The 24,474-nt window shown below is 37.6% G+C and overlaps 1 protein-coding gene across 10 annotated transcripts in view; it reads right to left on the minus strand.

The window, feature by feature from the left end:
* The window catches only part of BNC2 (basonuclin zinc finger protein 2), a 454,964-nt gene that overhangs the window by 279,400 nt on the left and 151,090 nt on the right, over positions 1-24,474 (minus strand). Inside the window, exon 1 of one of the 10 annotated variants that reach the window (XM_007969180.3) lies at positions 7,701-8,078. The exons of the other annotated variants lie outside the window; for them this stretch is intronic. Coding sequence (XP_007967371.3) covers positions 7,701-7,703 — 3 coding nt within the window. The 5' untranslated portion in view covers positions 7,704-8,078. Of the gene's footprint in view, positions 1-7,700; positions 8,079-24,474 lie in introns of those variants that run through there. 10 annotated transcript variants of the gene reach the window in all.

The following is a 24,474-nucleotide window of genomic DNA, read 5'->3' on the forward strand; positions in this document are numbered from 1 at the left end:
TAGAATAATAAAAATATATACTGGTGTATATAATCTCTTAGTTTAAAATGTACTAGGCTTCAGAAGTAGGGGACAGTATACAAAGCTCCTTTAATAAGTTCTTTAAAATTAAGTATTCAGGCCGGGCACGGTGGCTCACGCCTGTAATCCCAGCACTTTGGGAGGCCGAGGCGGCCAGATCACAAGGTCAGGAGATCGAGACCATCTTGGCTAACACAGTGAAACCCCGTCTCTACTAAAAAATACAAAAAACTAGCCGGGTGAGGTGGCGGGTGCCTGTAGTCCCAGCTACTCGGGAGGCTGAGGCAGGAGAATGGCGTGAACGTGGGAGGCGGAGCTTGCAGTGAGCTGAGATCCGGCCACTGCACTCCCGCCTGGGCCACAGAGCGAGACTCCATCTCAAAAAAAATAAATTAAATTAAATTAAATTAAATTAAGTATTCACTACCACATACCTGGAAAGAAAGTAAGTCATCAGCCCATTACATTGCCCTGAGATAGGAACACGTTTCTAAGAAACTGTAAAAGCAGTTTACAACAAACTAGGGATAAATTTTCATCCCAAATTAGTTTCTATTTAGTTTCAAGTCCAGGGTAGACAAACGAGCCTGTGGGCCAAATGCTATCCTGCTGCCTACTTTTGTAAATAAAGTTTTATTGAAATAGAGCCCTGCCTATTCCTTTACATATGCAGTTGCTTGGTCCTACCAAATAAGAAATTTGAATAATTGCTACAAAAACCATACATCTACCTATTTACCATCTGGCCCTGCAGAGAACAGATTTGCCAATCTCTCTCTTAAGCCGTGCAAAATTACGCTGCCTTCCCTAGCAGTATCACATCTAAGTCTTCATCCTCAGGAAATAAGTATACAAGTGCAAGCAAGGATGTTCATATTTAAGCACTGCTTTTTATCAAAAAAAAAAAATCCAGAAACCAAGAACTCATTAAATAAATTATGATACAATGGCAAGCTAGGAATCCACTATAAGTTATACTGAGGGCCGGGCACGGTGGCTCATGCCTGTAATCCCAGCACTTTGGGAAGCCGAGCGGCGGATCACCTGAGGTCAGGATTTCGAGACCAGCCTGACCAATACCCCGTCTCTACTGAAAACACAAAAAAATTAGCCGGGCATGGTGGCACATGCCTGTAATCCCAGCTACTTGGGAGGTTGAGGCAGGAGAATCGTGTGAACCCGCGAGGCGGAGGTTGCGGTGAGTCAAGATTGTGCCACTGCGCTCCAGCCTGGGCAACAAGAGCGAAACTCTGTCTCAAGAAAAAAAAAAAAGCTATGATGAATATCTATATTTACAGACATGGAAAGATACTTAAGGTAACACTGCATTTTTTTAAAAAGTCACATATACATGTAACATCATCCCTTTATGTAACTACTATCTATTCATACATTGGTAGGTACTTGTAAATGAAGAAAGATGACTAAAAATACATTAACAGTTCCTTGGCGGTAGCCCTTCAGGCAGTTTTCTCTCTTTGTAGTTTTCTTAATCAGATCTGACCAATGAACACATACCCTTTTTACAGAAGTTGTATTTAAAAGTTTTTAAACTATTAAAAATTAAAATCAGTATGCAAAGTTTAGATTCTACATTTTATAAAGCACTGGGTTTTCCAGAAAGCTAAGATGGTATTTTTAAGTTATTTTTGGTTTGGGTAGTGATTTTGTTGTTGCTGTTCTGTTTTTTGTTTTTGTTGGTTTTTTCCTTTCCCTTTGTTTTAAAGACAGAAAGGCTATAATGCTTACCAATAACCTGTACATCTATAAACTGTCATCCCCACTATATGTGGCAACCTAAATAATGCAACAAAAAAGTCCCTTATAGAAGCATGCATGGGTTAGTAGGAGGAGGAGAGGCTAACAGCATAGTCCCTTGATGGAAATGTATTAATTCAATCAGTGCCTTGCTTCTGGGTTACCATAAAAAGGTCCATAAAGTACCCAAAAGCCACATAAGATTTTAGAATTATGCTGCTCAGTGACTGATTCTCAGTGAAGAGTAAGAAAGAAGAGATTTCTCTCCACCCTCATTTTCTTCTGCAAAAGTAAGACTTCTGCAAGAGTGCCACAAGTATTTTTTAAACTAGTAATTGAAAAGGCCAAGTATGTACATGATGCAAGTATAAAGAACACTGTGGCACTGTTGATAAACAGATACCAAGTGAAAACTGCATAAAACTAGCAAACTATGATAGTAACAGACAGAAGAAGAAACTGGTCTAAGTCACCCTCTCTGTGCCAGAATTCACAGGCATCATTTATTTCTAAGCCCTATTTTTTAAATGAAGTAACTAAGATTCAAAGAGGTTATATAACTTTTACAAAGTGACATAGAAAAGAGACCAGTTCAAATGCAGATAAATCCAGCTAAAAAGTCTGAACTCTTCTCACTATATTCATGAAAGAGATATTATATTTCTAATAAAGAGCTATATAAATTCCCTATGTGAATTTATCTGGTGAGAAAACCTCTAATTTCTGGTTTATAAAGATATTACAGAATTATCATGTCAGTTAATTTGTTTTACAAGCAATTTATTTAAAAGTGATTTTGACATTATTTTCCCAGTTAAGTTGATCCACATTATCTTCTCCATTGTTATGTTTACACACATATGCCTGTATATGTATATGTCTTTAATAGACATGCTATAACGTGACACACAGTCACCCAAACCATAACCTTCAAAATGAAGTAGAGTCTGTAGACATAGACTTCAGTTAGACATAAAACTGTGACTTAGTTTTTTTCAGACTCGTTCCATAGTAAAATCACTTCATTGCTATGGATGAAACAAAACTTGTACCCTGAAAATTAACATTTACAATGAGGCCAAACATGGTTGCTCATGCCTATAATCCCAGCACTTTGGGAAGCCAAGGTAGGAGGACTGCTTGAGGTCTTGATAGCAAGACCCCATACCTACAAAAAATTAGCCAGGCTTGGTGTATCATGACTATAGTCCCAGCTACTCTGGAGGCTGAGGATCACTTGAGCCCAGCAGTTGGAGGCTGCAGTGAGCTATGATCACACCACTGCACTCCAGCCCAGGTAACAAAAGCAACACCCTGTCTGTGTTGCGCAAGCTGGACTCAAAACTCCTCTGCTTAAGCAATCCTCCTGACTCAGCCTCCCAAGTAGCTGGGACTACAGGTGCGTGCCAGCAACACGGCTTATAATTTTTTTTGCAGTGGTATTTACCCCACAGTCCTTCACAGACTTTTAAAATTATACTGATTAGCAGTCGGGTGCAGTGGCTCATGTCTGTAACCCCAGCACTTTGGGAGGCTGAGGCAGATGGATCACTTGAAGTCAAGAGTTCAAAACCAGCCTGGCTAACATGGTGAAACCCCATGTCTACTAAAAATACAAAAGAAAAAAATGAATTGGGCATGGTGGCACACACATGTAATCCCAGCTATTCGGGAGGCTGAGACATGAGACTTTCTTGAACCTGGGAGGCAGAGGTTGCAGTGTGCTGAGATCGTGCCCCTGCACTCCAGCCAGGGCGCCAGAGTGAGACTCTGTCTCAAGAATGAATGAATGAATTAATGAATGAATGAACAAAATAAAATTATACTGCTTAGTTTTCCCTTTGAATTCCACATAATAACATCTCCAAGCACAAGATAAATAAAACCCTCAAGTCCCAGATGGGGAAACTGAAGAGTTTCACTAGGCCTCATTTTCTGGCGTGTGGGGGTATTAGGCTAAGGCTTTCTCATCAAGTATTCCAGAGATCCCTAGGAGAGGCCTAAAAGATGGGACTCTGGCTCTCTCTCTTTTTCATCTAGAGCAGCTCTGATTTTTATCAGTTCTACATATTGACTTCCTTGTAAAATTTAATTTGAAAGGAAATAAAACCAGTGGTTTCTACAACTAACTTTCCTTTTTCTTTTTAAATAGCTAGCTTAAATTATATATGAAGAATTCAGCAAGGGGGAAAGCAAGGGATCTGGAATCAACTTTGCTGGATTACAGATAGTAGGCCTTGATTTCCTCATCTGTAAAATGAAAACATGGGTACCGCTGGGCGCAGTGGCTCACGCCTGTAATCCCAGCACTTTGGGAGGCCGAGGCAGGTGGATCACTTGAGGTCGGGAGTTCAAGACCAGCCTGACCAACATGGAGAAACCCTGTCTCTACTAAAAATACAAAATTAGCCAGGGTGGTGGCTCATGCCTGTAATCTCAGCCACTCAGGAGGCTGAGGCAGGAGAATAGCTTGAACCCAGGAAGCGGAGGTTGCGGTGAGCCAAGATCATGCCATGGCACTCCAGTCTGGGCAAAAAGAGCGAAACTCTGTCTCAATTAAAAAAAAAAAAAAAAAAAAACCTTGGGTACCTTCCATGAATGCTTTTGTAAGCATAAATTAGATACTATGGCTACCATCCCTAGCACATTATATGTGCTAAAAGGTAGCAATAAAGTTATTAGTTATCAATTTTCATTTGTTTATGCTTACTAACAAGCCAAAGGAAACACTAAGTAAAATACTTATTTTAGATCTTAAGACGCAGTATGTTCAAACTTTGGCAGGATAAAAGAAGTTAGATGTTAGGCTAAATAGTAATACCAATTAAAGACCATCTACAGGCGGGAGTGGTGGCTCAAGCCTGTAATCCCAGCATTTTGGGAGGCCGAAGTGGGTAGATCGCTTGAGGCCAGGAGTTCAAGACCAGCCTGGCCAACAAGGTGCAACCCCGTCTCTACTGAAAATATAAAAATTGGCCAGGCGTGGTGGCTCATGCCTGTAATCCAAGCTATTCAGCAGTCTGAGGCAGAAGAATCACTTGAACCTGGGAGCCAGAGGTTGCAGTGAGTCGAGATCACACCATGGCACTCCAGCCTGGGTGACAGAACGAGACTGTCTCCAAAAAAAAAAAAAGACTACCTACAATAACATTAATGTACTTCACATGGGAACACAATTATTTTTTATGAAAACATAATCCTGGGCTAAAAAATAATAAAAAGAAGCACATTATTTTGCTCAACAAACAGTTCCTAAATCCTTAACTACCCTTTAAGCATTCTGCAAGACTGTAAATGAAGATGAAGTATTGCCCAGATACACATGTATGTTGACTGCTGCTGTTTTGTTTAATTCTACAGAGGTGTAAACACTTGAAGATTTAGTGTGGCCTTAATTCCACGATTATAAGTAGATTTTCACAAAACCAGGGACAGAGGCTGGAGTCTAACTTATTAAATCAAGTTTCAAGCTCTATTATCAAATGCTAATGACTATAAGGCAGGAAGCTTTAATTCAAGCAAATGATTAGAACAGATTATACAAAAGTAAACAGGACCCAATAGAATTGGCCAACTTTACTTCTAATCTACCTGTACCAAAACTGGTAACACAGAAATAATAGCATCACTCTGACATCCACAAAGATTAACCTAATGAAAATTTTGCAGAGTGGTAAAAACGTAGACTAATACATAATGCCAGAGTTTCTTACTTAAAAAAAAAAAAAGACATCTGCTGATGGCCTAATACCTCTTTTCCTAGAGATAAATGAAGAAACTAAAACATTTTATTTAAACTTATTCCCCCACCACCCTACACTACTATTTCCAAAAATTCAAGCTTCCCAAGGGATAAAAACTGAAGAATAAGCCACAGAGCAGGTCAAAGGAGGATGAGCTAAAGTTTATTAAGTATCTACTATGTACTGGAACTTCAAGTGTGTTGTCTCATTTCATTTTCCTGACAATCTGTAAGCTAAATGTCCTTTTCCTCATTTTAAAAGTGAAGAAAATAAAGGTCAGGGATAAACTCACTTGTCCAAAGTCACAAGGCTAACATATAGCAGCATTAAAATCTGAAACAACACCAATTTTTTCACTATCCCACCAAGTTTCCAAAGCCAAACAATTGTGCCTGGCACAATGGGAGCAGAAAAACACTGAAAGAACAAGTAATGATACTTTTTAAGAAAATGTTACTTTTATGGGGAAAAGATTCCTAAATCACTGAAATTTTCTTATTAGAAAGATGTGATACTGGAGTAATTCCACTCTTCTCCTCTTGGATTACAAAAGGAAACTTTTAATAAATCAAATTGGAAAGGGCTAAACACAACTACAACATCCTTTTTATAGTTTAAAAAATGCTTCTGTCATTAGGATAACAAATATAATTTTAGATAATCTAAATATTAATTGATTTTTCTCCTTAATTTGGCAACATTAAATACTTTTTCTAGTATTTAAATAAAATAATTAACTTTAAAATTGGCTGTTTAGTAAAAGAAATAAAAATCAGACATAGAGTAATATTCTCCTGAAAAATTGCATTTTAAAATTTACAACTAAAAAACAAATCATCAAAAAAACTATCATCATGTTACTAGACCAAATATAATAAAAAGAAATAATTCTTGAAGTGGTTATTCTCTAGAATGTAAGAAAAAAAAATCTAATGAATTCACCTAAAATTTGAAGTGCCAAGTCCATAAATACAACTTGATTTTCCTATGGAGCTGATCGCTTATTGGTTTAAGACTTCCTATAAACAATGTCAATATATATGTTTAAAAAGAACAAGCCATCATGCAAACACTGTTAGATTAAACTCAAGAGGTCTATCTTGACAAAATCATTGTTTTATAGAAATATATAAATCATGTACTTAAAACTCTACAAACAGGGCACACGGGTCCACTCATAGTTTACTTTTCTGTGCTATATTCTTGAGTTGAATTTTTGTTACATGACTTTCTGACTGATAATGTATCAATGGAAAACTAACTTAGCAGTTCTGCAAGTTTTTTCTTATAACTATTTGGCAGTTATTAAAATCTGCACACATTCACACATATATACAACTATATATGTATTATTAAGGATGAGAAAAATAACATCTGACAGGAACATGAAAACAAAGAAAGTATTAAGGTATTTGAAATTGAAGAGAAATGCAGTCCAAAAGTAAAATTCAAACTATTATTAGTATATCTTTACTTAGGTCATCTTAGGATAATACATATTTCTCCTATATATTGCGGGAAAAATCAGACACATGAATATTTTATAAAGGCACACTGCAAAATCAGAAAGCTGTTCCACACATCCACACTCTAATCTGTTATAAATTAACTTGAGTCAGTTCAAATGTTACATGTAACGCACACGATTACAACTAAAGTCAAATCATACACACCCTCAGTAACTGTAAGCCTAAAACAACTCCAACAGTGAATGAGACGGCTAGAGTTTTCCCTAAGGAAGGACAGGGGTTGGGGGGCAATCTGCAAAATCGATATAACTGCAACAAATGCAAAGACTGAAAATATCCTAAAAACCTGAAGATGCTCATGTGGTTTCACAACAAAGTCCCTTTATAAGATCCACAGCCCAGATGACTTGCATCTTTCAACTGCTCTACTTCCAGAACTCCTGATTTTAAATCACACTGAAAACCTTTGGCTGCAATTGAATTAGCATGGTTGGATTTAGCCCTTCTAAATGCCAAAAAGGAAAAAAAAAAAAAAAAGTACCATTCTAAAGTTTGTTTTGTTTTAAACTCGGATCTTCTGCATTCCAAAATTGTATCCCTCTGACTAATATAAACCGTTATCACAGAGAAATGGTTTTAAAAAAAAAAAAAAAAAAAAAAAAAAGCCAGTGAAAAGGAATGAGGGAGTAGTAATGGTAACATACAGTACCATGAGCTGCAGCGGCCTCCCAGCCAGTGGTGCAAGGTTAACAGATCAGTCCTGGCCTTCGGGCAGACAGCAGAACACAGCCTTGGGGAAGGGGGGACAGGGACGGAGGCCAGGGGAGGGGGCCCGCTCTCAGGCAGTTTACACAAGAAGGCAGCTCAGCTCCTTTCTGGCGCACTCCTCCTCTCTATCTCCCAACCTCTTTGCGTGTGTCTTGTCATATTTTCTTCAGCTGTTAATTGTCCAGACTCCAAGACTTTAAACAGCCACAGTTTAGGAAAAAGCGAAACCCTTCTAAGTGACCATCACAGCAAATCAGCTTCATGCTAGTGGGTAAAATTTTCCAAGGGAAGTGTTCTTCTGATAGTTCCTGAGTCTCTAAGTCACCCCCACCCCCACCCCCACCAGCCGCCACACACACTCCCCCGGAGGGCTAAATGCACTGTGGCAATAAAACATTCATGCGACTTGGAATTTTAACACAATGCCATTTCCCTAGTTTAACCTGAAAGGAATGCACTAGTCACAACAGACTACATCATCCTGCCATTAAACCCTGCCAAGGAACCGCTTTTTTGGCCGCGCTGGGCCAGCTTTGACGGGAAAGGAGTACACAGACCCACACACTGAGCACAGAGGGGCCACCTCTGCTTCCTCAGCCTTATCCAGCAACACCCTGCTCTTGAACATGACCCCTGACCCCTTGCATTGTGACCAGCTTGTGAGGCATGTGTCACCCTGGAACTTCTGCAGAGCCACACACTGCGCAGGCCATTTGCTGCTCCCTCTCAACAGGCTCTTGGGCAGACGCCAAAGGTTCTTTCTTATTATTACTGCTACTATTGAAAGTCTTCTGTTTAAATGTAGGGATGCTTTTTCCTCGAGTTGTATAATAGTGTGGCTTGGGGGTTTTTATTTTTTTTTCCCTCCTTCGTTTGTTTTGGACTTCTTAAAAAACAAACTTTACATTTGCATTGATAATTATGTTATGATTACTGACAAAATGATTTCGTATGGGGACTACTTATCAAAGGTGCCAGTTCTTTCACATTTAAGTGACATTCAATTTAGATTTACAAAACACAAAGCCAAAAACAATTCTGATTTCTCCAGAGAAGTTTAGAGAAAAATTCAAAGGGACTGAATTCTAAAACACCTATACTTAACCATTTTTATTTACATGCTAAGGTATTATTACAAAACAAACAAGCAACAATACTAGATCAAAAAACTGTATGTATTGACTTATTGCTTGTGCAGAGAGTTCTGTCTTCCAAGCAACATAACTGACAAGGAACTATTTTTAAAAGTATGTATACCAAATGAAAAATTAAAATCATATTAAACGTTTACAAATGTTTTTATTAATTTTAAAACTGTTCTCATGTACCCCTGTAACTTATAACCAATCCCAACAGTATTAATTTTTGCAAGTTAACAGAGGTCATAGTTTTGCACCCCAAAATACCCCTTTTTTCTTCTACCACCAATTCTCCTACCACTAAAGGATGCATTCCAGATTTTCTTTTTCTGATCATTTATCTTATTAACTATTTTCATACGATGCACATTCACTTTCAATCTTGTCCAATTGTTTTATTATTCCTCTTCTCTACTGTAGTCATAGGCAATTCTAAAAAGCACAAAGTCCCCTCTTTTTGCCCTGACCTTGAGCTACAGCCAGGTGAGCTGTGATTATCCCTACAGAAGGCAGAAGGTGTTCCAGCTTTAATCTCCTGGAGTGAGGCCATGTCCCCTTTCAGTAACAAATGAAGAACATCTTACTTCATCTAAGAGAATACCCTAAAATACAAAATGATGATCTCAAAGCAAGTTAACATGCACATATAAAATAAAACCAAATTGTCTTCTTTAGAGTAATTTTTGTCTCCTTAGTAGCTGGAATTAGTCTTAAGCCCCAGTTAAAAGACTTTTTTCTTTTTCTTTCCTTTAAACAGACATTATCATGCCTTGAAAAGTCATTCTAATCCCTTCACCTTAGCCAAGCCATGCTAATTCATGAGAGGAGGACAGCAATTAATTTTAAAAAAAAAGGAATTATACTTGACTGGGGGGAGGGGAGAATCAATTCAACTCAAAGCAAAGGTTACCAAAACCTATGTGAAACATTTCCATTTCAAAATGTAAATGCTGAAACCAAATTGTCGGTTTAATCTATATAAAATACAGTAATAGACATTTGATTTTTTTCAAGTAATCTGATTTATTATCAATGTGCATATTCAAATTCCAATTTTGATGTTACTAGTGTGAAGTTATTAGAGTGAAACCCAGTAAAACTGAAGGAAGAATCAAGTGATGCCATGAGATTAAAATTACAGAGGTGAATTTCTATTTTAGTTCAAACAGATACACTTTTCTTCTTATATCAAGTTAATCAACACAGTGACACCAAAGTATCTTGGACCAATATTCTAAGGATGAACCGGGGCCTATGAAAAGAGGTCTGTGAAGTTGCACCTGCAGAACATGTAACCCTCTCCATGGTAATACATCTCCTGTGAAGACTTCTGCAACTTTGGGATACATCACTAAAAGAAGGATAAGCAATCTCATTTTATTTCTAAACAAGTTGCCAAGTTGTTATTATTATTATTATTATTATTATTATTATTATTATTGAGATGGAGTCTCACTCTGTTGCCCAGGCTGGAGTGCAGTGGCGTGGTTTCAGCTCACTGCAACCTCCACCTCCCGGGTTCAAGTGATTCTCCTGCCTCAGCCTCCTAAGTAGCTGGGACTACAGGCATGTGCCACCACACCCGGCTAATTTTTGCATTTTTAGGAGAGACAGGGTTTCAACATGTTGGCCAGGCTAGTCTCGAACCCCTGACCTCAGGTGATCTGCATATCTCAGCCTCCCAAAGTGCTAGGATTACAGGTGTAAGCCACCACGCCTGGCCCAAGTAATTTTATAATCTAAGTGTTCACTACTATGGTATAGTGATGCATCACATATTAGGAAATCAGAACATGCTACAAATACAACAGTGAAAACTATTTTATATGAAATTGTACCAGTACAAATAAGTGGAATCAGAACAATACAGAACCTGCTAATGAAAAAACGTCGTATCAGTAAGTTCACTGAAATTCAAAAAGTTGCAAAAAAAATCCCAAAGTTTTGTAGAAATGTTAATTTATTTTGGTGGGTACCATGTCAGTAGATCAAATCTGTGATAACCAGCAGTGATTTCCATTTTCCTTGAGCCAAAAGAAAACTTTACTGTGTCAAATGGCATTTAGAAATATGAGTTTTAAAGTTCTGTAAGTTACCTTTTAATTTCTAGAAAGCAAAATAGGTGAGATTTTTCTCATCAACTTCTGCTAAAAACAGGACATCCCAGCGCAAACAAGCATATGTTAATTTATTCTTCTCTGCAGGGATTCATTTGGAGCCAAGGGATTGGCTAAATCAACCCCCTCCTCAACGCACACATACAGGATGCACATGCAAGCAAAGGCAGTTAACAGACTCTAACCCTGAGTAAGGGAAAACCTCAGAGGCAAAGAGATGAGAAAGGACAAGATGTGTATGGACAAAAGAGAGAAGGAAGGAAAAGCAAAGAGATGGTATGGAAGGAAAACCAGACAGAGAGAAAAGCAAGCCACAGGAAGGGTGGGGTGAGAGAGAAAAAGAAATAAGAATGAGATGGGGAGGAGCAAAATGGAAAGAAGCAGAGAAAGAGTCAGTAGGGAAAGGGAGAGAAAAAGAAAAGGAAGACCGAAGGAAAAAAGGGATTGCTGGCAGAGAGGAGGAGCTGGAGCCCCACAACAAAACAGTGGATCAGGCAGCTGGCCTGAGATGCTAATTCAGCGCTTTAACAAATCAATGCCACTTGAAAAGCACAATGCGAGCCCTCACTGGGTAGATGTCAGGGGACCGAGAAAATGCATTCTCAAGTATTTCACATTAAGAGGGAATAATGTGTTAATTTATAACTCTTCACCCTATACACTTGGATTATCTATCTGTGTCAGCGATTTGACTTCTTAAATTTATCAAAAACGCACGCAAAGGGAGGCAGCTTCGGCTTCACCACTGGGAAATGGAGGTTTAGGGAAAGCCTGTCAGCCAGTCCTAGGTAGTTCTGCTGTTCTTTCCGCTTTCCTATTTGGGCTCAAGTGTTGGTGGGGGTGGCAGTAAGGAGGGAGCAAGGCACTGAAGGGGAGATGAAGGGAGGAGGGGAACTCCTGGTCCACTTACTAAAGCAACCAAAGAAAAGGCTTTCTCGGCCTGTGGTTGATTGCATTAGGTACCATCCGTCAAAAGTGACACAGAAGAGAAGGAATAACTTGAATCAGCAACCCAAGCTGCCATCGTCAGAATTTACTTTATGGAAACTTACTTAAGTCTCTCAGCACACCCAGCGGAAGAGGGCCTGCTGACAATTGGATTTTAATTAAACAGTACACTTGCAATGCCACCACAGTTCCACAGAGCTTATCAAAATAGGAAGGGAAGAGGGAGTTAAGCGGATTTTGTTTGGTTAGTTTTGAGACAGGGAGGAGAGATGTTAAAGAACTCAGATTCCAGCCCAGCATTTAGGAGCCTCATTAGAGGGACTATTTCTTTCTCAAGAAAAACCTATTTTATTAAACATCAAATTCCTGGAATTGTTTCTTAATTATTCCTTAACAAAATTTAGTTAACTTTTAATATAATGATTGCACAGTTTCTAACCTGTAGGAGAGACAGACTACGTTAGTAAGTTTTGTTGCCAAAATTAAAGTATTATCAGACTTAAATTTTCAAAGTGTAAGCATTGTCAACACACAAAGGCAAGTGCGTTAAAATTTTGGAATAAATAGAAGAGAGTACATTTCAAGAAAGTGTTTTAATTAAGATTACGCCTTCAAAGATATGTAGGGGAAAAGTGGTTATAGGTAAAAAGGGGAAAAAGGCCCAATTTTGAATAACTTCTAAGACTGCCCAGACTACACACAGCAGTATTCTAAACTGAGGGCATTTTTATTTGCTATATGTACAATTGCAACAGAAACAGACATTCTCTTATTTTCAAGACATTCATATGTAAATGAATGCTGATGAATGGAAATGAGATGCTAAACATGACGGGCAATGTTCAACATTTAGTTTAAAAAAAAAAAAGTTACTTCACTTGCTGAAGCTTGAATCTCTTCCCTCCCACACCTGGGCACAAAAAGAAATGAATGACAATGATAGACCTTCCACCAGTTTCTATTGGTTAAACAACACCTTATAAAGATACTCAAGACAGAAAACAAACATTCTTTCAGTATTAACGTTTTGCATCTTTCCAATGACATACATCACACTGAGTCCATTTTGAAAATAAATACTAGAGACTGAAATTACAGGTAAATAGCCAGAAACAGGCTGGGCGCGGTGGCTCAAGCCTGTAATCCCAGCACTTTGGGAGGCCGAGACAGGTGGATCACGAGGTCAGGAGATCGAGACCATCCTGGCTAACACGGTGAAACCCCATCTCTACTAAAAAATACAAAAAACTAGCCGGGTGAGGTGGCAGGCACCGGTAGTCCCAGCTACTCGGGAGGCTGAGGCAAGAGAATGGCGTAAACCCGGGAGGCGGAGCTTGCAGTGAGCTGAGATCCGGCCACTGCACCCCAGCCTGGGCGAGAGAGCAAGACTCCGTCTCAAAAAAAAAAAAAAAAAAAAAAGCCAGAAACATTACAGTGGCATTGAGCCAAAGGGCTAAAATATCCAAAACAGTGTGATTACTTAATGAACGTTATCTTACTTTCAAATGAGATAATTAATAAGGAATTTCTTGGTTCATGACCATATAGTACACTATTTTCCTTTTTCATAAAATCTGAGGAGACTGAACATACATTCTGAGCAGTGTGTTTGCAATGGGAATTTTATATATATGTACGTGTGCTTTTCAAGGGTCTCTATTTATGCCCTCAGAATAGGATTTGTCCTATCCCCAAGTTTTTGCATGAATTACCATTCCTGTCTGTCCCATCCAAGCTACCCCCACATAAACTATCTATTCTTATCATTATGGTACCATTAATCCCATTCTCCCCTCCCCCTCCCAACTCACCTAAGGGGTTAAAAGACTTCAGTACATTTGTGACTTGTCAGTGACATATAATACCCGGGTCCTTCATGCAATCAACTTTTACTTGACATGTATTTGCTCATCACAGGACCCGCATTACTACTGGGAAAATGAAGAAAAACCTAAATTAACACTTGACATTCAATATGGTCAAGTCCTTAATTGGCTGGGCTTCCTGAGAAAGCAATTTTCTATTCCCCAAACTGTTCGCGTGTCATGTGTGGAGTGCAGCTCTTGGCCATCACTGCTGTCCCTCGCTCCCTCTAATGAGAGCAGATGAATTAGTGCTACGTGACACGATTTGAGCAGGGCTTCCTCCTCCTCCCCTCCCCCCAATCTTTCTCCTATACCAGTGACAGCTGTGTGGCAAGGGGAAGAAAGAAAGAGAAATGCAAGAGCAAAGAATCCTGTAAAGGATGATCATTTTTTTAAATGAACCTTAAATGTCTTGTTGAAACTACAGAACAACAGGGTCATTTAATTGTGGAAGTGGGGAAGGGGGGTTGTTACAAAGATCAGGGGAATTATCTGGCTATGGTTGATTTGGGTTGTATTAACTTCCAGCATGTTTCTTCCATTCCTGGCTAGTTGCAGTATTAGACTGCACTGCTCTAATTAAAACGGAATTTACATCCACTTAAAAAGTTTTTGAAAGGTCTGGAGAATGGGGCAACTAGGAAAAAAAGAGAACAGAATGAAGTGATTATTGTTCTAAGATAAATATACCTCTAAGTTAGCGAAAGTCCTTTCAACAATCACTTAGGTCAGGAGAAACCTACAGCACAAAACTATAGTGATACTTTGTTTTCAAATATTGTTCGATGTCTGAGCTTAATGCAAACTATTCTATCCTAACTCATTTTGTTTTGTTTCCATTGATTGCTGAATTACTGAAATGAAAAATTACTTGATCACTGATTTCATTCTATTATTCTGGAGAAAAGGAATATATTCTACTTCAGATGTGCTTGTCTAGCTCAGTAAGAAATAATGAATCCATGCATGAAAGGAAGGCAGGAGAGAGTCTGCTTTATTCAAAAATACTAAAAGGTAAATAAAAGGTATTTATCTGAGTCTTCACTTACTCATTTTGAGACCAAAGAAGTAGTGATTTTAAATCCCTAATCGCTCACCCAATCTGATTAGGACAAAACAGAACTATAGGATAGAAGAGCATGTGGCAAATCATTTAGGAGTGTAATTAGTACAAAATACATGCATAAGTGAAAATAACTAGTGGAAGTCACAAACACCTTATTTGGATCATTACTCAGTTTTATTTAGGTGAGAACCAAGACAAAAATGTTACCTGCCTACAAAAAATTATATCAAGGCTGCACTGTGGTGTCACAAAATCAGTTTACACACGCAAAACACAAAAGTATTTCAAGTATAGCTCCCCTGCTTCAAGTAGCATGATCACTTGTTAATTGTTCTTCTATAATTCTGAATATAATTTAAGCAGTAATAAATACTGAATATAATTTCAGTAAGCAAATTGTGAGTAGATTTAAAGATATAAAAAGATGGTGAAATCCATTTTTACACTACGTGTAAAGTTATAACCTGAAGTCAAAAATGTTATTTCCACATTTTATAGTTGTGGGAAATAACGGGAAAGGTAATGAAGCTTTATAAGATTTTTTCCAAAAAAGAGCAATTCATAACATCTTAGAGTACTACTGCACTAACAGAAGACAAAATGTAAATAAAACTGTTTTTGAACACCTTGAATTTTCAAACTTGTTGGAACATGATTAGTTTCAGACAACAGAAACACTAAAAGATGAGTATAAATTTTAGAAGTATTTTCATGGAAGCAAAACAACACAACGGACACACATACTGCACAGACTATCTCTTCTGAGGCCAAAGCAGTGATATTTCACTATCATTAAGATTCCTTTTGAAAATACACTTGAGACAGCTTGTGAATGGGCATTTTATCAGATGTTTAAAAGAAATAAACAGATAATTTGGTATTCTGGAAAAGTAGCTCAGTCTAATACATCCAGTTAACTGCTACAGTAGCATTATCATCACTGAGCAACAAAGGGCAGTGTATTCTGCCAATAGCTTTAGAGTGACCTTTGCAATGCTGACTAGTCCGTCAAATTCCATCTCTGAGATGCAAGGCATAGACAGGGATGGTTTATTAACTGAGGTAGGAACTAAAGACTAGGAGGCTCCAAAAGGGTAGGCGTTTCACATTCAGGAAATGGGGAATTCCTTTCCCTAAGAAGAGAAGCAGTGTACCTAAGATCAGGCTGAGCAGGCCCATGGTCTTCCCCGTGGAGGCTTCCATGGCGGGAAATTCTCATGTACTAGGACAGCATTAGCAATTTCACATGTTTCACATGTTCCTTTTCTCCCCAGCTACATTTTTTTAAGGACTGCAATGGAAACCCAGGTGGAAATGAGTAAAATGGGATCAATGTCTTGAGCTCTAGGAATAAAGCTGCAAAGGGATATTGACAGTCATAGACCTTTAAACAAACTGTGACCGATACTACTTTAATTTGGAGGTAGTTTCCAACCATCGCCAACAGGATAAATCTACAGAACTCAAGGGCGCAGAAACAATGGGTAAGAAAAATGACTGTACTGAACTGGGAAATTTTCAAGGATAATCTGTAGAAAACCAGCCTAGGAAAAGACACTTTTGTTTTTCAAGAAAGTTAACTGTGACTATGGCAAAGTGACATGCTTAAACTTGATATTCTCTTAGGGATGTGCAGGCTTTGAAGCTCGTAATAAACTTGAAATGGCTCTGTGGAATGTTAAGGCTTAATGTAGATGGTTGGTGCCACTGTCACGCCTATACAAAAGTATGTCAACTTAGAAATAACTGCACTAACAGCTCCAGGGTATTTAGAATGGAAGACATCCCCCACGACCCTTTTTTTTTTTATTATTAAGAATTTTACTTTGAACCATAAGAATAAGCTGTATTAAGTTTCCAACCTAGTTAGTGCAGCTAAAATTAAAATACTTACTCAGTTTTGGCTGGGCGTGGTGCCCTCCTGCTTCTAATCCCAGCACTTTGGGAGGCCGAGGTAGGCAGATCGCTTGAGCTCAGGAGTTCGAGCCCAGCCTGGGCAATATGGCAAAACTCTTATCTACACAAAAAATACAAAAATCACCTAGGCATGGTGGTGTGTATCTATATTCCAGGTACTCAGGAGACTGAGGTAAGGGGATTGCTTGCCCCTGGGCGGCAGAGGTGGAGGCTGGCCATGAGCCCAGATCTTACCACTGTGCTCCGGCCTGGGCCACAGAACCACACCTTGTCTCCCCCCAACCACCAAAAAAATAATTTCAGTTTACTTTAGAAAGGCAGAATGTCTGCCACCCACTTCGTCTGTGTTACCTTTACATTACACCATTCTTAAAAAGTTTAAACACGGCAGAGGAGAGAAATGAATGCTTTGAAATAGATTTATTGTGCTATCTAGCAAAGATAAAGCACAAACGTTATTTCATAAAAATTAACAGCATCTAAAGGGGTATATTCTTTTATCCTCCATTCTTCGCTACCTCTTTTACTTCAGTGCTACCCAGTAGATATTTTATCTAATTCCCAGTTGAAAGGTTTCTGAAAACATTAAGTCACAGCTGTGTTGACGCTGAACTTCTTGAACATGGCATACCAACATCATTCTGACACATTTATAGATGTTTCCTTACAAGCTGCACCAGCACTTGATTTGAAATACCTGACTTACTCTAACACAAACTGTTAATCTCTGGTCTTTTCTCCAGTTCAGTTCTTCTCTACAGTTCTGGAAACAAACCAACAACTTGCTATGTTTACAACAGAAAGGGCTCCCTTCTGATTGGCTTCTGACACCGTTCAGTGATGCTGTTCATCAGGACCCTAGAAAGATCCTAGATATACCTAGGCCCCATGTGCAGATCATTTTAACAAGATGTTCTTGTTTCCTTTTCCCACGAAAATCAATAACAGGATGACCTTCAATTTGAAATTCAAACCAATTAATTACCTGTTCTGTTGAAAATGTTGATATCTGATTTGCCTGGAGAATTTCAATTATGAATAGATTATTTCTTTTAAAGTGCCCCTTCAAAAAATATAGACAGTCATTTTAAACCTCATCTTATATAATATAAATAATGTTTTCTTGAAGCAGGTATAAAATATTGGCCTTGCACGAATTAGTAGAGGGAAGTTTTCCCCCGGTGGTCCATCTCCTCCTTGTGACATCATAATCAATTGCTTGGTAAATTATAGCAATCCCACAAAGATTCAGGGCCAAGAATCTACCGCTTTAAGGTGAGATGAAAAGCTTTTTATAGTTGAATTCAGCTTTTCATCTACATCAATTACTTACACAAATCATGAGATTATTTTCAGAATTCAGAAATCTTTTATTATTTTAAAATCCTTACGTGTCTACTTTTATTTAAATTTTTTTGACTATTTTTTTGTTTTGCCCACACAGTTGATTTTTCTTTAAATGTGGGTCATAAGGAGAAAAGTTATACATCAAAACTATCAACACCAGAAATATATTTACTAAACTTTTTTTTCTAATTACAGGGGAAAAAATGAAGAATTTGGTTCATCCCAGTGGGGAATTCCCAAGATGAATGATCACATGCAATGAAACTATTATCTTCGTCCATTAAAATATTATCTAAAACAGAGGTTTCTATCTGGCAGCCAGAGGGCTGAATATAGCCTGCAGATGAGTTTTGTTTGGACCACACAGTTTTTAAAATATTTGAATAGGTTGCCAAGATTTCAAAATCAGGAGATTTCACATAAAAATCTGGATTTCTGGCTTATCATTACAAAGCAGCAGCAGTGGATCTGGCAAACTGGGCCTACATTCCCACCTGGCAACAATTGGCTGGAAACAAGGAGCAGCTACCTCACTGTGGTCGAGACATGAGCTTTCTGGCCCACCACAGTCCCCACTAGACTCACTGTACTTGTTTAATTTTTGTTACCTCCACATGGCCCTTTTAGGCAACTCCCACTCCTTAAAATGTCATACTACTCTAGAGTTTGTGGGGAAAAAAAAAAGAGGATGTTCTCAGAACAGAGATTTTAAAATATGTATTTCACAAGTTTACGGAATATAAGACAATGGGTAGCAAGTTTCACTTCAATGAAACATTCGTGCAAACCAAAGGAAACTCATTTTCATAATTAAACATTTTTTAAAATAGTAAATCCAGAACTGATGACCTAGCCTTACAGAGTGGTTCAACGATCTTCACATTGGTTTTCAACCAGCCACCTATTTCTCTGAAGCCCAAAATAGATGCTCATGTCAAAGTATTACTCAGATTTTGTTCCTTACATGTTAACACTTCCACACTTCCTTTCTAGAGCTATCATGTACTTAAGTGAAAAATGTACCGTAATATGAAAATAGGACATGTCTTCAAGGTAAATTTTAAAAGTCAACATTTAAGATGCATGAATATTATCACAGCAAATATTCATCTTTACTGACTCCACATGTATGCTACCATCTGACATTTATACTTACATTAAAGAGACATTATTATGGGTTCAAATGACCCAAAAAGTCATGGCATATTTCTTTACAAATGATTATTACCTAAAAGCAGATGTCTATGACACAGTCACCATGCACTTCTTTATATCTACTTTTTTTTAATGAAAGCAATTGCAAGGAGAATATCTTTTACATCTCATTATTCCCAATCAATCACAGCGACACAGCATTTCTACCTATTAATGGATTTTAAAAACAAATTAAAAATACCCTATTTAGCAGGGGGAAGAAACGGCCTTTTCATTTCATCCAACTATATTAAAAACAGGCTATCTCTGATGTATTACTACAATACAGAAATGCTTACATATCATGCAAATTGTAGTAAGTAGGCTATGACCAGTCATATGCCAACTAATTTAGATTAACTGTGGTATAGTGTTTTTACATTATGTTTCATCACTGGACCACATGCTTGAAAGATTATTTTTTAAGGTGTTTCCTTCAGAAAAGTATTTTTCTTCCATTTTTACCTAAAGAATGTAATCCCTGAACATATGCCAAATTTACTTCACAATCGGACTTTAATCCCCAAATTCTCTTGATTCTTAGCAACTTGCACAACTTTAAGTAAACAGTTCACAAAATCATAATGATCATACTGTAGCATTCCTTAACTCCTTGGTGAACAGAAAAAAAGAAAATACCGTACACATGAACTCCATAAAGGTAGTCTTAGGCCTGAATGACAGTATATTTCTTATGGGAAACATTTTTCCTTAATTTCCATTGTGATTGAAATTTGAGCAATTAGAAATAGACACCTGGAACGCAGTTGTTAATTTATCTCTCCCCACCCCTTTCACACTTTTCTTCAAACCATTTCTTAGGATGCATCTTAAAGATATGATCTTATAGGATGGCTTGCATAGAAAGGGCATTGAACCAGTGTTCACATTCCTTTCTTTAAAATGCCTTGTTGTAATCCAAGACTAAACTTTCTTTCTTTTTATAAGTGTATAGCTTTAGGGGGAAAAAAAAAAATGGAAATTTCTCAAATAATTACTGAGTAAAATGATTTAAAAAAAAAACAAAAATTAAAACACACATTCTAGGAAAAGCATATATTTCATTACATTCATGTTGATTTGCCTTTTATACCATCTCAGAAAGGGAATTTTATGAAATACAAAATTCCCTCCCATGATGACCAAAGCTTTCACATCATGGCAGCTGACTGCAAATATGTAAAGCAGTTCTGGAAGACTCACAATTTACATATTTTTGTTTGTACTTTATTGTTTTAAGATGAAAAATAAAGTATGAGATAATGGATGTTTTAGTTAATCTGTGTTTTATGGAGAGAAAAGTATTACTGTCACTTAACTCCTTCTATTAATCATTGCTTTCTAGAAAAGAATATCTCAAAGTAGGCTTATACTGAAGCTCATTTCGGCATTCTGCAGTTGTAAAAAAAATTTAAAAGATCAAAAGTACAAGACTGCTGGCACATACAGGAACAGTGATTATCAGAATACTCAGAAGGCAAGCAGCAGTTGGTTTATGAAGAAATTATTTAAAATAACTATTTACACAAGTTAAAACAACCAACTTCTCACTTTTACTAAAAGGATGTTTTCAATATAAAGAATATCCAAGCTTTTCTGGTCATGAGAAAACCTGGAATATATTATACACGCATGAATGTGGCCCGGGATGCAGGATATGGGATGTGCTTCCTATCAACAGATTAACACTTCATTTTCATTACTCTAATCTCACCACAGGCTGTGAACACTCTCTTTTTCTTATTTGAACAACAATGGTGCATAAAAAACCAAGCTGACAAGCAGGCGGGGTTCATTAAATGCACAAGGCCCTTATTCCCATAACACATCTCACCTGTATGAGGCCAGTTTTCTGGCTTCCTGGCTGGCTACTGAAACAAGCTCTCCCAGATGTTGGACTTTGAATTCTTCTTATCCCTTCCTACTTACATTATAATAAATGACAAAAATAAAGTAAAAATGAAAAAACCCTTCTCCACAATGAGCAATACTTAGTAATAACAGGACTGGTAATATATTTTAAGCTCTATTCAGTCCCATGATTACTTTCCAAAGTTGTCCAAGAGAACAAAGAAAAGTGGCTAGAAAGGGAAATTATGAGACATCTGAAATTTGAGTCAGAGAGAATCATCCTGGTGTCTCTATCCTAGCGTAATTCTAATTTATTGGAAGTAAGCTGTAGTCTCCCACTTGTTGAAAATGGCTATTCACAAAATAAGAAACAATCATGCTATTTTCCAATGAATGACACTGAGTTTCACGAAAAAGCTATAGTCAAGAAAGAAAAAAGGCTATATAGCATAGTATAAGGAATAATTACAAGATTCTTAGGATGGGGAATGCCTCTTTGGGGAAAGCCATCCATACACACTCATTGCCTCTGAGGCAGCCATTAGCAAATCCTCAACCTACATAGAATTAAATCACCTAATTGTCACCGCCAACCAATGAAGCAGGCATACACTTTCTGCATGTCTACACATTACATATAAATGCACTACCGTAATGTGGCAATATGGGATTTTTAGTACTTCCCAGAGCAAGACAATAAGTCCTTCCACAAAGTTCACAGCCAGACTTTGGTTTTGGTTTTTTCTGGTACTCTAATATTTATATCTAAAAAAGAAAGACTAAAAGAAAAGCAATATTAAACAGCAGCTAACCTCGCTGACCTCAAGTTAGGTTCTGGCATGAGGTCAACAAAGAGAATGTTTGCAGGCATTCTCACTCAGGGACACTCTCACGAATATGCTCAGTGTATAATTACACCCCATATCTTGCAGGTGACATCCCAGCCAAGTCCACTGAGCTCCAGCACTGGCAGAGGGCACAGTAGTGGGCAGCTTTCTTTATCTATGCCTGATCAGGTGTCCCAAATAGCCACCCTAATGATTTAAACCAATGAAATCCTTCTTGATTTAAATGTTAATGGAAAGGGAAAAAAAAATTATTAAATCCTTCTAATGGAGATTCTCATTTTAATATTAGTTTTGTTATTATGTTAAGCCAGCTAAAAGCAATTATTTGTTGCCATGTAAAACATTCACTAACCTGCTATCTTTCTTTTCAGACACCCAGTTCAGGCACTCCGATCATAAAATGTGAGTTCTGAAGAACTGTCTAGAGAACCAGTAGCCACTAAAGGACACCTTAACAAAGTTGAAAAATTCATGACAGTCTCAAAAACGCACAGCAGGTACAATACTGAAAGCTATGTCTTTCCCATACAGAATATGTTTCAGTCTTGTCAATTTTAACAATCTCTATGCCTTGTGAGACAATGGGTTAAAATTTATTAAATACAAAACAGGAGTGAATCCTCCTCATGTGTTATGTATACTGCATGCTTTAAATTTTAATTTCATAATACCATCCATTAATACTGGCCCTATCATCATTTCAATTCCTTTTTTAAATGTTTCCGTTAACTCTTATTAGCTGCAGTTTGTCTGAAAGAGTCATCCCTCCAACCTACTGCACTGCCCTTGGTATCTTTTCCTTCTTCTAGGGAAATAAGCTCGTGTAGAAGTCTAACTGCATAAAATAATAAATCCAAAAATTACGTTTTTAAAAGAAGAAAAAAGAAAAGCAAAATCTCTCTTCATCTAAGTACTTTCTTATACAGGCTAAGGATCAAATTGAGCTGCCTTTCAGCACCTCTGAATGATAAGCCGGGGCCCCTGGTTACACATTTTTATCATGCCCTTACTTAAAGAACCCTTCTACAGCAACACTCGGGACAGTCCTGTCAGCACTCACAGAGGACCACACCTGAGGGTGGCACCTCTCTCTCATTCCTCTGCTAGAATGATGTATTGGCAAAAGGGTATTTATTCAATTACTTCTGCGTTTCAGGTGCATTTTGATTCTCTTCTATTAGGGCAAAAAGGGCCAGTGAAAGTAAGGAGGAATTCAGAATAACAGAGATGAGAAGAAAAGAGAATAAAGTGAGAAAAAAACTACCTCTATGAGAAAGGAAATAGGAACAGAATAACCTTGTATTTAGGTCATTAAGCAAATTTCTGCCAACCAAATAGGAATGAGATTTATAAATCAACACCACTCAATGACACATAAACCCTAAAGACAGTAGCGAAATAACATTACACTTCAAAAGTATTGAGTAAATAAGACGTCAGATATGCTCAAGAGAATCAGTTGTTTCAATGAGTAACTTCCTACTGTTCAAGATTATTTTCATTTTCTTTACAGAGAGAAATGAAAAACTGATGGGCTTAATTAAAGAAAAACAAAAGGATATTATTTTGTTGTTAAAGGATCAATTCTTTTTTTTAATTGGAATGATGATTAATAAGCTGAGAATCTGGTTCCTAAACTAGCCAGTTTGAGTAATGTGTTGTTTTTCCACAAGCATTTCCATTAAAGAAAGCTCTGTGAATGAAGAAAACATACAGAGATTCCTCTCTTCCCCTGATCTCTGCACTTTGTGGCATGAAATGCTACATACAGCATTTGAACAGAATGACACTGCACACTGTCTTCACCCAAATGAACTCCAGTCATAAATTTTTCACCTGAGGGTTTGAATGCACACTGTGAAATCTGCGAGGCTTCCTACAGGGGAATGTACAAATTAAAAAATAATCAATACTTTTATTTTTCCTATTCGTTAAACTTTCTTTAAACCTGGGGAGGAAGATGGCAGTACAGGTCAGGCTCAATGAGGAGGAAATGTGGAGACCCTGGATGTCATGGCCCCAGACATCATTTCTGGGATGTCATCTGCACATTTTAAAACTTCTTAGACCTTGAGCTGCTTAGCAGATTTTTTTTCATCATATTTTTCCTACATCTTTACTAGTTTTTCTTATAGGAAAACATTCCCTCTATTACCCAATGTTTTGTTTCTATATGAGGATATAAAGGCTGTTGTTCCTGAATTATGTCTCTTTTCCTTTATTTCTCTAAAGCTTAAAAATAAATGTCAGAGTTTCTTGAAAGGGTCTTTGACTCCCTTTCTCCCTGTCTCTGGGATCTTTCAGTAGATGAAGATCGCCCAGCAATATGTAGAAGCCAGTTGCTTTTCTGGAAATAAAAAATGGCATGAGCTTTGGCAGACAGTAGCGAGATCCAGCATTTCCTAGGACCCCCAATCTTCTGA

This window comes from Chlorocebus sabaeus, chromosome 12 (genome assembly GCF_047675955.1).
Source record: "Chlorocebus sabaeus isolate Y175 chromosome 12, mChlSab1.0.hap1, whole genome shotgun sequence".
NCBI classification, from domain to species: domain Eukaryota; kingdom Metazoa; phylum Chordata; class Mammalia; order Primates; family Cercopithecidae; genus Chlorocebus; species Chlorocebus sabaeus.